Genomic DNA, 16,635 nt, shown 5'->3' on the forward strand with positions numbered 1-16,635 from the left:
CCATCCGCAAATTCAGTCACATTTCACGCCCTACACTTGTCTGTCCATCACGCATGCAAGTAACTATAGCCTAGGCAGCCAATAACACCAATGCACAAATCGGCTGCCTAGGCTAAAACAAGTGGTGTAAAGTACTTAAGTAGCACTTTAAAGATTTTTTACTTAAGTCATTTTTTGAGGGTATCTGGACTTTATATTTTTGCCAACTTTTACGTCAGTACATTCCTGTAGAAAATAATGTACTTTTTACTCCATAAATTTTCCCTCACACCCAAAAGTACTCGTTACATTGACAGGAAAATGGTCCAATTCACACACTTATCAAGAGAACATCCCTGCTCATCCCTACTGCCTCTGATCGGTCGGACTCACTAAACACAAATGATTTGTTTGTAAATTATGTCTGAGTGTTGGAGTGTGATCTTGGCTAGCCGTAAATAAAATAAAATAAAATTGTGCCATCTGGTTTGCTTAAAATGAGGCATTTTAAATTATTTATACTTATACTTTTGATAATTAAGTACATTTTAGCAATGCCATTTACTTTTAACACTTAAGTATATTTAAAACCAAATACTTTTGACTTTTACTCAAGTAGTATTTTATTGGGTGACTTCACGACAATTGAGTACTTTTCCCACCACTGCTACTTAAGTTGTTTTTTGGGGTATGTACTTTACTATTTATATTTGACAACTTTTACTTCACTACATTCCTTAAGAAAATAATGTACTTTTTACTCCATACATTTTCCCGGACACCCAAAAGTATTTGTTACATATTGACAGGTGTCATGACTGCCTTGAGAGGATCCAAATAGGTCAGATCAACTTTGAAATAAATAACATCAACCAGAGCCCCTTTCACTCGCAGAGGAGGCAAGGAGGGAACTGGTGGGGGTAAACCCTGTTGTAAATCAAGGAGAGAACATTCAGCATCTGCCACTCCAATGTTCACCACAGGAATGTGCCTTTGTTTTAAAAATACTTTTCGCTCCGAAACTCAAACACGGTCTAATGCGAATACTGGAACAATATTAACATAGAACGTGGGGAATAGTCAGAGGCGACCTAAAAGAACACTAATGTCGGTTTGGTTGTTATTTTGTGATGTCATTAAAAAATGTTAGAAAAGGAAATACTGCAACTTGCAAAGAATACATACTACATGTACGAAGTTTCCATCCTCGGTGTTGTGCATGCTACATGAAAAATAATGAAAGTGTTAATGAGCTCAGTCTCACGCGTGCCAGTGAGTGGTAGCTGAGTTCCATTGCATTTCTAAAGACAACGGAATTCTCCAGTTGAAACATGATTGAAGATTTATGTGAACATCCTAAAGATTGATTCTATACATCGTTTGACATGTTTCTACGAACTGTAACGGAACTTTGACTTTTCGTCTGGACCTAGTGCTCGCGCCTCATGAATTTGGATTTGTGAACTAAACGCGCAAACAAAAAGGAGATATTTGGACATAAATGGACTTTATCGAACAAAACAAACATTTATTGTGTAACTGGGATTCCTGGAAGTGCATTCTGATGAAGATCATCAAAGTTAATATTTATAATGCTATTTCTGACTTCTGTTGACTTCACAACATGGCAGGTATCTTGTTGTATGACTATGACTTGTTTTGGTCTCTGAGCGCTGTACTCAGATTATTGCATGGTGTGCTTTCTCCATAAAGTTTTTTTGAAATCTGACAGCGGTTGCATTAAGGATCTATAATTCCATGCAGAACACTTGTATATTTTATCAATGTTTATGATGAGTATTTCTGTAAATTGACGTGGCTCTCTGCAAAATCACTGGATGTTTTAGAAGCAAAACATTACTGAACATAACACGCCAATGTACACTGAGATTTTGGGATATTAATATGAACTTATCGAACAAAACATACATGTATTGTGTAACATGAAGTCCTATGAGTGTCATCTGATGAAGGTCATCAAAAGGTTAGTGATTAATTTAATCTATTTCTGCTTTTTGTGACTCCTCTCTTTGGCTGGAAAAATGGCTGTGTTTTTCTGTGACTAGGTACCGATCTAACATAATCAGATGGTGTGCTTTCGTCGTAAAGCCTTTTTGGGACACTGTGGTGGGACACTGTGGTGGGATTAACAACAAGTTTATCTTTAAAATTGTGTAAAATACTTGTATGTTTGAAGAATTTTAATTATGAGATTTGTTGTTTGAATTTGGCACCCCGCACTTTCACTGGCTGTTGTCATATTGATCCCGTTAGCGGGATTTCAGCCGTTAAAAGTTATTAAGAGAAGGATGTGATTTAAGAAACTATAAGAGGCAATTGTTTCTATAACTGTGCACAGTAAGTAGTCACCGCCCCCTTGAGTGAGGTCAGAGAGCGTGTCAACCTGACAGAACCGCTCATTTTAAAACAAACTGTATAAAATTATGGATTAAGAATTAAAATATTAGACCAGAGAGAAAAAAAGTGGTTTGAACTCAATCTCAACATGAGGTAGAGACGATAGTCACCTCCCAGATAATCACTGGTACAGCTGATTATCTGTCCTTAGTAAAGTGGGACCATTCTACTACTCTGCTCAAACCACTGTAGTACACTACTTTCATCACCCGCTGGGAACCATCGACACAGCTTGCTGGCTTATTTTCAAAGAAGCATCTTCCAGAGCAAATGGAAGGAGAATAAACTCTTTAGTTCTGTTCAGGACTACATGACAAGTCACAGGATACCGGACAACGGCAGAGGAGAACAGTAGAAGACGGGTGGGAACCCATTTTGGACAATCAGAGCTTTACAAGCGTGCCGTGAAAAGGCCCAACTCCCTTTCCAAGGCGACCCGGTTTATTAGAGAAAGACGGCAAACCAAGGCATTTTCAAGTAAATACATTCATGATTTATTACTCCAAGCGGAGCGGCGGTTCGTGTGAAAGGATAAGTGAGATTAGTTTCTAAATGTAGCAACGTTTAGTGTCTCTGTCCCGCTCTCTTTCCTCGCCCTCTCCATGGCTTTTGTAACGAACAGCCATATTGTTGTCAGTCCGCTAGGGACCTGTTTCTAATGTATTAAGTGTGTATGTTTATCCTGTGTTACCATTTAGTTAACTAGTAAATAAATTAAACACATTTGTGTAGTACTGAATCATAAGGCTCTGGTTTTTGCAGATGCAAGGATGTTACGACTGTTCAGAATGATGATACAAAGCTATTAATAAGTTGACTGTTTATTGATATGATAGGAAAAGATCTGTCGCAAAGACCTGGCGATCTGTCACGAAAACAAACAAACAAACAAAAATATGCCGTTTGGTTTGCTTAATAAGGAATTTGAAATAGTTTATACTTTTACTTTTGATACGTAAGTACAATTTAGCAATTCCATTTACTTTTGATACTTTAGTATATTTAAAACCACTTTTATCAAGTAGTATTTTACTGGACTAGAGTCATTTTCTATTAAAAAGGGATCTTCACATTTAGTCAAGTATGACAATTGAGTACTTTTTCCACCACTGGGTAACTATAGGTTGCTCGCTCCATAGCAAGCTGCTCTATCCGCACTAATTGGTGAAGTAGTTTAATGTCAAGCTAAATATAAAAAAATGAGAGGTTAATAAAAAAGGAACAATATATATATATTTTTTTGTTACCTTTATTTAACCAGGCAAGTCAGTTAAGAACATATTCTTATTTTCAATGACTGCCTGGGAACAGCGGGTTAACTGCCTGTTCAGGGGCAGAACGACAGATTTGTACCTTGTCAGCTCGGGGGTTTGAACTCACAACCTTCCGGTTACTAGTCCAACGCTCTAACCACTAGGCTACGCTGCAGCCCCAATATAAGTAATTTCTTTTTTTGGGTTCGAACCAGATCAGAACTTTGTTTTTCAGGTTAGAACAGAGTGAAACAATTGGAAAATAATTTACGTTCCAACCCCTGGTCACAACATTGTTCCATCTCTCATGCAGTGTGCCGCCTATTCATGTTTCCAGGTCTGAAATTGTTAGTTATCAGAAATACATTGAAAAATAATAATAATAACAATGTTGACATAAACACCCCCGCCAACAAAAACAAAAGCGACATGTTCCCCATTTTCATGAGCTGAAAAAAAGGTCCCAGAAATTATTAACTCAAAAATGTTGTGCACAAATTTGTTTAAATCACTGTTAATGAGCAGTATCTATAAAACCCTTTCAGGATCCACCCCTTTTTTTCCCAATTTTCACCTGAAATGACATACCCAAATCTAACTGCCTGTAGCTCAGGCCCTGAAGCAAGGATATGCATATTATTGGTACCATTTGAAAGGAAACGCTTTGAAGTTTGTGGAAATATTAAGACTGTAGGAGAACACAGTAGATCTGGTAAAAGATCATTCAAAGAAAAAAAAATCATTTTGTATTTTTTTTAAACCATTATATTTTAAATGGAAGAGAAAGGCCATAATGTATTAATTACAGCCCAGGCACAAGATGGCAGCAGTGTATGTGTTAAGTTTTACACTGATCCAATGAACCATTGCATTTCTGTTCAAAATGTTGTATTAAGTTTGCCCAAATGTGCCTAATTGGTTTATGAATAACTTTATGTTCAAAATTGTGCACTCTCCTCAAACAATAGGATGGTATTCTTTCACTGTAATAGCTACTGTAAATTGGACAGTGCAGTTAGATTAACACGAATGTAAGCGTTCTGCCAATATCAGATATGTCCATTAGAGGTCGACCGATTATGATTTTTCAACGCCGATACCGATACAGATTATTGAAGGACCAAAAAAGCCGATACTGAATCATCTGACTTTAAAAAAAATCTGTAATGAATTAACACTTAACTTAATATAAAACATCAATAAAATCAATTTAGCCTCAAATAAATAATTAAAACATGTTCAATTTGGTTTAAATAATGCAAAAACAAAGTGTTGGAGAAGAGTAATATGTGCCATGTAAAAATGTGTGCCATGTAAAATATGTGCCATGTAAAAAAGCTAACGTTTAAGTTCCTTGCTCAGAACATGAGAAAGTTGGTGGTTCCTTTTAACATGAGACTTCAATATTCCAAGGTAAGAGGTTTTAGGTTGTAGTTGATATTTATTATTTATTTATTGTATTTCTTATACCTTTAACTATTGGATGTTCTTATAGGCACTATAGTATTGCCAGTGTAACAGTATAGCTTCCGTCCCCCTCCTCGCCCCTACCTGGGCTCGAACCAGGAACACATCGACAACAGCCACACTCAGAAGCATCGTTACCCATCGCTCCACAAAAGCCGCGGCCCTTGCAGCGCAAGGGGAATAACTACTCCAAATCTAAAAGCGAGTGACTGCTGGCAAAACGCACGAAAGTGCTGTTTGAATGAATGATTAAGGGCCTGCTGCTGCTCAGTCAGACTGCTCTATCAAATCAGACTTAATTATAACATAATAACACACAGAAATACGAGCCTTTGGTCATTAATATGATCGAATCCGGAAACTATCATTTCGAAAAACAAAACCTTTATTATTTCAGTGAAATACGGAACCGTTCGGTATTTTATCTAACGGGTGGCATCCCTAAGTCTAAATATTCTTGTTACATTGCACAACCTTCAATGTATATCATAATTACGTAAAATTCTGGCAAATTAGTTTGCAATGAGCCAGGCTGCCCAAACTGTTGCATATACCCTGACTCTGCGTGCAATGAACGCAAGAGAAATGACACAATTTCACCTGGTTAATATTACCTGCTAAACTGGATTAGTAATTATAACTAGTGATTATGATTGATTGTTTTTTATAAGGTAAGTTTAATGCTAGCTAGCAATTTACCTTGGCTTCTACTGCATTTGCGTAACAGGCAGGCTTCTCGTGGAGTGCAATGGTTAGAGCGTTGGACTAGTTAACTGTGCGGTTGCAAGATTGAAACCCCTGAGCTGACAATGTGAAAATCTGTCGTTCTGCCCCTGAACAAGGCAGTTAACGCACAGTTCCTAGGCAGTCATTGAAAATAAGAATGTGTTCTTAACTGACTTGCCTAGTTAAATAAAAGGTTTATTTAAAAACATTTTTTTAAATATAGATTTTTTAAAATCGGAAATCGGCACCTAAAAATACAGATTTCCAATTGTTATGAAAACTAATTAATTGGCCATTCCGATTAATCGGTCAACCTCTAATGTCCATATCCTGGGAAATGTTGTTACTTACAACATCGTGCTAATCGCATTACCCTACGTTAGCTCAACCGTCCCGTGGAAGGGACACATATCCCTAAGAAGTTTTAATAAAGCCCTTTTGTGGGGAAAAACTCATTCTGATTGGCTGGGACTGCCTCCCCAGTGGGTGGACCTGGCTTCCTTCTATGAACTGTAACTCAGTCAAATCTATGAAATTGTTGCATGTTGAGTTTATAGTGTTGTTCAATATAATATCAACACATATTTAGTTTGAGATATTGTTTACCTTCTGTAAGTTTAAGAAATATTGCCTTGTGCCTTTTAAGTCCATTACCAAACACCCACATAACTAAGGTATTTTCACATTTCTCTCCATCATGAGGGAGAATAATAAAAGTTCACCAACTAGTGATTTTACTGAATTCACATTTGTTTATGAATGTGATAACTCGTAATTTAATGATTACTACAAAAAATAAAAATGTAAACAGAATTACTGCAACTGAATTGGCTACAACGGGAAATCATAATCGTCACAAACCACAGCCGGGTCACCTGCTACTGTCCTCCGTTCCACTGGCATACAGTTAGGTTCAACTGTTTTCTTTGTCTTTGTTGTCCGGTGGTCAAGCCAAGAGTGGTACAACAGTTTGAACCACCCCTCCCTCTATGCCTTTCACTCTCACCTCTCCCAGCTCTTACACACCTACCCATGAGCCCCCTCTTTCCATTTACTGATACCAACATACTCACCCAATGAGTACCGACTGACACCGGATGTTGATAAGTAGTTGAAACTTGGTCAGTCCCTCCTGGCCTTGATGTTAACGTCCACAGACGGATCGGACAGGTTCAGATTTGGTCCAATCATGGACGTACGTATGTTTCCCAAGTTTGGATAGTACAGTAAGTAGAGCGCAATACAGTACCGCACAGTAAGTACAATACAGTAAAGACAAGTAGAGTATAGTACATTGTGCATAGAGTCCTTGTGCATAGAGTTGTATTGTTTGTTAAAGTTTCAATACAATAATTTTTGTTTGGAATACATTTTAAAGTGAAAAAACTGGAATCATAAGCTGTTTCCGTGGAAATGCCCAAAACATTCACAGCAGTATCAGATTTCACTGCATGAGGGCATGGAGGCAGAACACAGTAAATCTCCCTGTGATTAATTACCAAGATTATTGACCCCATGGAGCCAGAGAACCACATCCCTCACTATGTAGGAAGGGTGACGTGCTGACCTCTTCCACTCTTCCCCCTTTGTCCTGAGGCACAGTAGAGCAGGAAGTTATGACCAGCTTTCAGGCATCCTGTTTTCAGTGAGAACAAAAATAAACTCATGTCTGACCCACACGCACATGAATGGAGAAAAAAAAAAAAAAAAGACTAAGGAAAGTGGGATGATGGGCTTGAAAACAATCATGTCTCTGAATGTCAACAACACCTTTGTTCGTGAGTGACGTTACACATCCATATAAAAGCTGACAAATGAAGCAATACAGGCCAGTGGTGCACATGCCCCTCACTCTATGCTCAATTTCACCTAAAAACTCTGATTGCTTCATACAGGGAAAGTAACTTAATTCAGCGGCACACTAAATCCATTCAGTGAGTTGATTAAGACTAGAGGTTGACCGATTATGATTTTTCAACGCCGATACAGATTAAATCAGATGATTTTTAAAAATGTATTTATAATAACGACAATTACAACAATACTGAATGAACACTTATTTTAACTTAATATAATACATTAATAAAATCAATTTAGCCTCAAATAATTAATGAAACATGTTCAATTTGGTTTAAAAAATGCAAAAACAAAATGTTGGAGAAGAAAGTAAAAGTGCAATATGTGCCATGTAATAAAGCTAACGTTTCAGTCCCTTGCTCAGAACATATGAAAGCTGGTGGTTCCTTTAAACATGAGTCTTTAATATTCCCAGGTAAGAAGTTTTAGGTTGTAGTTATTATAGGAATTATAGGACTATTTCTCTCTATACGATTTGTATTTCATATACCTTTGACTATTGGATGTTCTTATAGGCACTTTAGTATTGCCAGTGTAGCAGTATAGGTTCCGTCCCTCGACTCGCCCCTACCTGGGCTCGAACCAGGAACACAACGACAACAGCCACCCTCGAAGCAGCGTTACCCATGCAGAGCAAGGGGAACAACTACTAGAAGGCTCAGAGCGAGTGACGTTTGAAACGCTATTAGCGCACACCCCGCTAACTAGCTAGCCATTTCACATCAGTTACACCAGCCTAATCTCAGGAGTTGATAGGCTTGAAGTCATAAACAGCTCAATGCTTAAAGCACAGCGAAGAGCTGCTGGCAAAATGCACGAATGTGCTGTTTGAATGAATGCTTAAAAGCCTGCTGGTGCCTACCACCGCTCAGTCAGACTGCTCTATCAAATCATAGACTTAATTATAACATAATAACACACATAAATACGAGCCTAGAGGTCATTAATATGGTCAAATCCATAAACTATCATCTCGAAAACAAGACGTTTATTCTTTCAGTCGGTCGATCTCTAGTAGTGACCAAAACAGACAGACAATCACTGTTTAAGCACCTGTCGCAACAATAACGAGCCAAAAGAGGGAAGACAACATTTTGTCTAATTGTCTGTTAAAGATTGGGGAACCATGGTCTACAGGGTTGTCCCCTACTGGTGGTTTTATTTGGCCCCCCAATATCATTGTTGTACATAAGTCTGTAAAAACATCAGTATATCGGTGATTTTAATTTTGTATTACCAAGCATAATAGAGACACGTGATTGCATACATTTAAGCAAGATTTCTTTTGTTTTAGTCAAATATTATATAGGATTGGGATTCTGGCAGTGAAATTGCAGTCTACAGATGATTTCTAATCATGTTCCAGCTCGCAAACCATCCCCTCAAGACAAAAATCGGCCCGCGGCTGAATCTAGTTGATGATCCCTGCCGACAGACAGACAAAGGTTTCTTAATAATTTGTTACAGTGGCAACCGGCATTGAGAGGAACCAGGAATGAGTAGATCTGGAATGCTTACCCCACACCAACAAACACAGATGACAAAAACGTCCTCCTAATATCTCCATCTAGCATTATCCTGCTCCACCATGGAAAAGAGAAGCAGCTCTGAGCTACCCAAGCAAGACCACTAACACTAAGTATTAACAACACTTACCTCTGATTTAGCCGCCGCTCATAGTCACTCCCAAAGTCCTGCAAACCAAGAAAAAGCAGAGGAAAAGAAACAAAAATTACCAAATCTGATACTTCAAGACATTGAAGCGCTACAGTGCAGCCATTAGTATCAGGTGGACATGGATCTACAGGTAACTGACAAAATAAAGGAAACACCAACAAAGCATCTTAAAATAATTGTCCAGTGTTTCCATATTTCTATGATATATCACCTACACAGAGAACAAAACATTAAGAACACCTTCCTAATATTGAGTTAAACCCCCTTTCGCCCTCAAAACAGCCTCAATTCATCGGGGCATGGACTCTACAAAGGTGTCAAAAGCGCTCCACAGGGATGGTGGCCCATGTTGACTCCAATGCTTTCCACAGTAGTGTTGAGTTGGCTGGATGTCCTTTCGGTGGTGGACCATTCTTGATACACACGGGAAACTACTACCATACCCCGTTCAAAGGCATTTAAATCTTTTGTCTTGCCCATTCACCACTGAATGGCAAACATACACAATCCAAGTCTCAATTGTCACAAAGATTAAAAATCATTACTTAACCTGTCTCCTCCCCTCCATCTACACTGCGGATTTAACAAGTGACATAAAAAAAAATGTATTTCACCTTTATGTAACCAGGTAGGCCAGTTGAGAACAAGTTCTCATTTACAACTGCGACCTGGCCAAGATAAAGCAAAGCGACAAAAACAACAGCCTTACACAAACAAACGTACAGTCAATAACACAATAGAAACATGTGTACATGAAGGTAGGGGTGACATGACTATACATAGATAAACAGCAAGTAGCAGCAGTGTACAAAACAATGTAAATTAGTTTTGGGTGGGGGGGGGCGCAATGTAAATAGTCCGGTGGCCATTTGATTAATTGTTCAGCAGTCTTATGGCTTGGGGATAGAAGCTGTTAAGGAGCCTTTTAGTCCTAGAGTTGGCGTTCCAGTTCCGCTTGTCGTGCAGTAGAAGAGAAAACACTAACTTGGGTGACTGGATTCTCTGACAATTTTATGGGCTTTCCTCTGACACCGCCTATTATATAGGGTCCTGAATGGCAGGAAGCTTGGCCCCAGTGATGTACTAATGTTCTTTGAGTAAATAGCAAGCATTTTTAAAACTCTTTGAGACAAGTTTGAGGTGAGGTTTTTGAAGTGATTTTCTACAATTTATGCTTTGACCACAAATACGAGTATAGGACGAGTCAACAACATTATTTAAGTTAACAGAATAGGGTGATCTTCAACGAGCCTTGGCATAGATTCTACAAGTGTCTGGATCTCTATTGGAGGGATGCCACAGCATTCTTCCAAAATAAATTCCATAATTTGGTGTTTTGTTGATGGTGGTGGAAAACACTGCCCCAGGCGCCGCTCCAGAATCTCCCATTATTGTTCAATTAGGTTAAGATCTGGTGACACCCACTGTTTGTGTGTCAATCTAATAAACATCATAAGAAATATGACAACTCATAAATGTTCATTGTTAACCTAGATACCCGACTTTATGAGAGAGGTGAACGCCACTAAATGGAGGGAATGGGGCCATTCTTCATGATAAAGTTTCACAACAGTAATATCTTCAAAACAGTTCTTATTGTACTAGGAGGGATATCATAGATTTGGAAGTATCAGGATAGAACTACAGATGTAGGATCTTGATTTTATCACTTTTGTTGCTGCGAACTTTGTGCCCAGCAGGAAATGCAAACTTGTACTGTATTTGGGTTTTAAAAAGGCTTCAAGTTTATCATTTTCACTTTGAAATTTCAGACTTTCCCTAAAAAAAGTGTTATCAACCTCTACAGAAATGTCTATTAATTATGAAATACATAATTCTAATTTCCTGTTGCTGCAGGATTGTTTTTCTGCTGTAGCAAGCTGGCTCTAATTAAGATCCTACATCTATCTGTACATGGTGACAGGTAACTGAGGTGGGCCATTCTCCAGAAGTTTCACCTACTAAAACCTGAGGGATGTCAAACAAAGCACTACTAGCAATCTCCCTGCCAAGGTAAGGTAGGCAGTGCCAGAGTACAGCAACAATGAGAGCAAATACTTGTGACAAGTTGTGTCCAATACTGCATTTCAGCTCCAAAAACACACGCCGCTTTCCATTTCTGAACTAACTAAATAGGGCGAGCATTACACTTGTGATGAGCAGAAAACAGCAAAGAAAACTCATTGTCTTTCATAAAAATTAGAAGTTTCACAAACACACAAAACAGTGAGTAAAGTAAAGGTTTATGTCCCCATCTAAACAAACAGTGCCAGTAAGGTAATATGGTTGGCCTCTACCCAGGGGAAGGGCACCGAGGGGCCAGGTGAAACACACCAGGGAGGGTAATCCAATAGTTCACCTGAACAGCCCTGCAACCGCTACAAGTGAAATTACAGCCATAATTCTGCCACAGCAAGACATAAAAGCAACAAGTTAGAGCCATGAATAGAAAGAGGATTTCACTTCGTAGGGAAGAGTCTAAAACCGAGGAATGAAACTCTCCGCGTGGGTAAAGAAGCAGAGCATTTTAGGTTGTGATTGTACTTTTGTTTCCATGACTAATCAAAACTCGTTTCCTCATGGCCCTCTGCAGAAGACATATGGTGAGCAATATGTTGAAGCACATTTGTTCATTAAAATAACATCAAATTGATTATAAATACAGTGCAGATATTGTTAATGTTGTAAATGACTATTGTAGCTGAAAACAGCTGATTTCTTTATGGAATATCTACATAGGCCCATTATCAGCAACCATCACTCCTGTGTTTCAATGGCATGTTGTGTTAGCTAATCGAAGTTTAGCATTTTAAAAAGGCTAATTGATCATTATTACACCCTTTTTCAATTGTGTAAGCCCAGCTGAAAACTGTTGTTCTGATTTAAAGAAGCAATAAATCTGGCCTGCTTTAAACTAGTTGAGTATCTGGAGCATCAGCATTTGCGGGTTCGATTACAGGCTCAAAAGGGCCAGAAACAAAGCGGGGCGGCAGCGTAGCCTAGTGGTTAGAGCGTTGGACTAGTAACCGGAAGGTTGCGAGTTCAAACCCCCGAGCTGACAAGGTGCAAATCTGTCGTTCTGCCCCTGAACAGGCAGTTAACCCACAGGCCGTCATTGAAATTAAGAATGTGTTCTTAACTGACTTACCTGGTTAAATAAAGGTAAGAAGAAAAAAAAAGGCCTTTCTTCTGAAACTTGTCAGTCTATTCTTGTTCTGAGAAATGAAGGCTATTCCATGCGAGAAATTGCTAAGAAACTGAAGATCTCGTACAACGCTGTGTACTACTCTCTTCACAGAACAGCGCAAACTGGTAGTAACCAGAATAGAAAGAGTGGGAGGCCCAGTTGCACAACTGAGCAAGAGGGCCTGACTGATTTGTGTCTCGTTTAAGAAACAGATGCCTCGCAAGTCCTCAACTGGCAGCTTCATTAAATAGTACTCACAAGACACCAGTCTCAAACTCAACAGTGAAGAAGGGACTCCAGGAGGCTGGCCTTCTAGTCAGAGTTCCTCTGTCCAGTGTCTGTTCTTTTGCACATCTTCATCTTTTATTTTTATTGGCCAGTCTGAGATATGGCTTTTTCTTTGCAACTCTACCTAGAAGGCCAGCATCCCGGAGTCGCCTCTTCACGTTGAGACTGGTGTTTTTAAGGTACTATTTAAAGGACAAAAAAAGAGGTGGTTTTCTTTCAAAAACCAGGACATTTCTAAGTGACCCCAAACTTTTGAATGGTAGTGTATATAGAATCGCAATACATATTGCAATCGTGATAATATTGCATCATGTGGTCCCTGGCAATTTCCAGCGCTACATGTAGGGCTAATAGGTATATTTCACTTTTGCTATTCTTGGCTAATTCATGTAGCCTACCTTCCACCGTCACAACAGCTACCATATTGTTACCCCACCACCGTCCTCCCCTCAATGCTTTCCCTCCACTTCTCATTCCCTCCACCGTTCATGTGAGAATGACATCATAGCTGCAGCAGCCTCCTGATGGGCTTGGTTGCTCCTCATCAGACAGGGCCCTGGGCAGAGCCCTGGGAACAACGAGGCAGCCAGTCAGTCAATTCCAGCCCGCATGGAAAGTAAGTGACAGGGAAGGCCAGTCCTCTATCATGCCAGCTCAACTATCACCATCCTCATGACAAACGTGTTTCTTTTTACACATCTCTTTTTCACATTGCAGGTGTAATGAGTCAGGCCCAATGACTCAGTATTTTAAGGCAAAGAAGCAGTCTAATGAAAGAAAATAAAGATCAGCTAATGCTATGGTCCCAGTTCTTGATATAACGATGATTGTTCTCATCTTTGATACAAATCCACCCTCTACTCCTCAGTAAGGGCTAGTGCCTAGTGGAGACATACAACCTTCCTTCCTTCCTTCCTTCCTTCCTTCCGGAGGCTAGTGTCTTTGTTGAGGTTTATATTAACAGTTAGCACCCCCAACTGGTCGAGGTGTACTATCAATTCAAAAACAGTACTTTGACTAACTATCATTTCTATGAGTTATATGAGTTACATCACATGCCATTGGGGTGATTTGTGTAGGCTTAACTGTTATGTTATTGTTTAGAATTACCTTGCATTTTGTGATGGGATTAAAGCATTGGCTAAAGTTAATACGGACTCATGGTTCAGCTAACAAATAAAACACTTCAACACAAGGAGCAGTAACATGAGTCCCTTTGTCATCTTGGAAGTGTTCAAGATGGCAAAGGGATTACATGTTTTTTACTTGTCTGTCTGTATTGTCAGACTACTCTCTGTATGGGAAATTACTAGGCCTCTACCACATGACATGGCTGTATGAAGTTATGCCACAATTCACCTCATTGACATTTCCTTTAGAAGACATTATATAAATCAGTATATAGAACATTACATACTATCCATAATAACACTGGTTTTGGCAAAAGTAGCTAACATTTAGCTAGCCAACATTTTCGTCTACCAGATGTTATGGCACTACTGCAGTACCGTTACACACACACACAAAAATGTGTTAGCTGGCTAGCAAGCTAGTTTACTACATTCACCAGCAGGATAGAGAAGAAAACAGCACAGACCTTGTTTAAAAGCACTTCCATTTAACGAGCAAACTAGCTAGTTGTGGGTTTTAAAGCTCAAGCTTGTAACAACGTTGTGTGCAATACAATTATGTTTAATACATACTCAGTGATAAAATAACAAGGTGCCTATGCATGATAAGAATGTAAACTAGGTACCTAATGCCATAGTAATTTGGAAATGGCAAGTGGTAGCTAGCTAATGTTGGTCATTAATATGTTAACGTTAAATCAATTGCTAATTAGTTAAAGAAAATAAGTACACGCTAGCTAACTAGGTAACCTGCGTGTATTGTGGTTTAGTTGGGTAGCTACCTAATAACTTTACTGGCTAGCAATAGCATTGCTACTGAGATGCAACTTTGCATGCTCGCTTTTCCAAACAGCTAGCTAACTTGCTAGTGATGGAGTTGAGCCTAGTACTAAACTAGCTTATCCCGTCGCTACAAAACACTAGCTACAAGGCCTACCTATGTTACTCCCACGTATCCCCGGTGTTTTCTTACGCGCTTTCTTGACGTTTCTAGAACGTCTCTCCAGCTATTTCCAAACTTACCTCCCCCACGTTGGTGGTGGTAGTGCTGGCTGTGGATGCAGCGCTTGGGGTAGGGGAGCGCTGCAAAGTAACCAGAGCCATGACTGGGAGAATCTGCACAGGCCGGTGTTGCCTGTCCAGAGAATGGTTTTATTTCGGGTAAAGAACCTGAGGAAGTTGCTTCTCGATGTCAACGTCTATTGCGATCGAAGCAGAGAATTTCATCGTCGTTATTAAATTTCAATCGTCCTAAAATCTGGCAGCCAGTGCCTCAGTTGTTGCTTTTGAATGTTCTCTAATAAAAATACATTCATGTAATATTAAGAACGTGCAGTGCAGACACACGTCGTTCCACATGCTGCGGCTTTCACACTAGCTAGCCTCTGTAGCCTGCACAAAACAGCTTCAATCAGGCAGGAGGATGTAGTTGATGCGAGCGTATACCATAATGCCAGCCCAGACTGCTAGAGCTGCTGTCTGTGTGTTGATCCTGAATTCAAACGTTCAGTGGTCTGGTCCAATGGATGTTATCAAAATCTGTCTTCCAGTTTAAACAGTGTATTTCACTTCGCCTGTCGGTAAAAAAACAACGTCATTTCTCAAAAGTGACATGCTTTCCCATGTGTTTTACTGTGAGAATGCGTGTAAATTCGAAAGGAATTTTTGCCACGAATCCTCATCCAAAAATGTTGATTCGTGAGCGGATTCCATTATGCTCTACTCTGGGGCAGTGGGCTAAAGTCCGTCACGTCGCTGGTAATGGGGACATACATAAATGCCAACAAAATAACATTTTGGTCAGTGTGTGTGTTAACCATTTAACTGTACGAGAAAGCTTAATAGGGCTCAAATGGTAAATATCGGTATAGGTTTTTTTGTATCGCCAAACATTTCATATCAGTGCATCCCTAGTTTCCGATGTTCTAGGAAGATGGACAGGGACTTCTAGCCCTCCTAGCTTCAGGGGGAAGCAGGTTCCAACATTGCGGTGCCAGGACAGAGAAGAGCTTGGACAGGGCTGAGAGGGAGCTGGGTGGGCCAAGAAACCCGAGGTGGCAGAATGGAGCACTCGGGTTGTGGTGCAGGGTTAAAGCATAGCCTGAAGTTAGGGAGGGGCAATTACTCTTGCTGTTCTATAGCTAAGCACCATGGTCTTGTAGTAGATGTGAGCTTTCAACTGGAAGCCAGTGGAGTATGCGGAGGAGCAGGGTGACATGAGATTACTTGAAAAGCAGGTGGGCTGCTGTGTTCTGGATAAATCACACACGTGGGGAGCCCAGCCAACAGCGAGTTGCAGTGGTCCAGACAGGAGAGGACAAGTGCCTGGATTAGGACCTGCGTCATTTCCTGTGTGAGGTAGGGTCGTACTCTATGGATGTTGTAAAGCATGAACCTGCAGGAGCAGGTTCAGGGTCCAGGGTCATGCCAAGGTTCCTTACACTCTGGGAGGGCGACACTGTGGAGATGTCAACCATGATGGAGAGGTTTTTGAGCAGGCAAGCCTTCCCTGGGAGGAAGATCAGTTCCGTCTTCTCGAGGTTGAGCTTGAGGTGTTGGGCCGACATCCAAGTTGAGATGTTTTTATTTAACCTTTGTTTAACTGGACAAGTCAGTTAAGAACCAATTCTTATTTATACAGTGGGTTAACTGC

General features: G+C 39.9%; 1 protein-coding gene across 2 annotated transcripts in view; it reads right to left on the reverse strand.

Annotated features, from left to right (window-relative positions):
* LOC118358409 (protein phosphatase Slingshot homolog 1-like) overlaps positions 1-15,508 on the reverse strand; it is a 52,967-nt gene extending 37,459 nt beyond the window's left edge. For both annotated transcript variants that reach the window (XM_035736214.2, XM_035736213.2), the window contains exons 1-2: positions 15,006-15,508; positions 9,357-9,394 (exon numbers count right to left, since the gene is read on the reverse strand). In XM_035736214.2, coding sequence (XP_035592107.1) covers positions 9,357-9,394; positions 15,006-15,086 — 119 coding nt within the window. In that variant the 5' untranslated portion in view covers positions 15,087-15,508. The remainder of the gene's footprint in view (positions 1-9,356; positions 9,395-15,005) is intronic.
* Between the last annotated feature and the right edge of the window lie 1,127 nt (positions 15,509-16,635).

The sequence above is a fragment of the Oncorhynchus keta genome, chromosome 25 (assembly GCF_023373465.1).
Source record: "Oncorhynchus keta strain PuntledgeMale-10-30-2019 chromosome 25, Oket_V2, whole genome shotgun sequence".
NCBI lineage: Eukaryota > Metazoa > Chordata > Actinopteri > Salmoniformes > Salmonidae > Oncorhynchus > Oncorhynchus keta.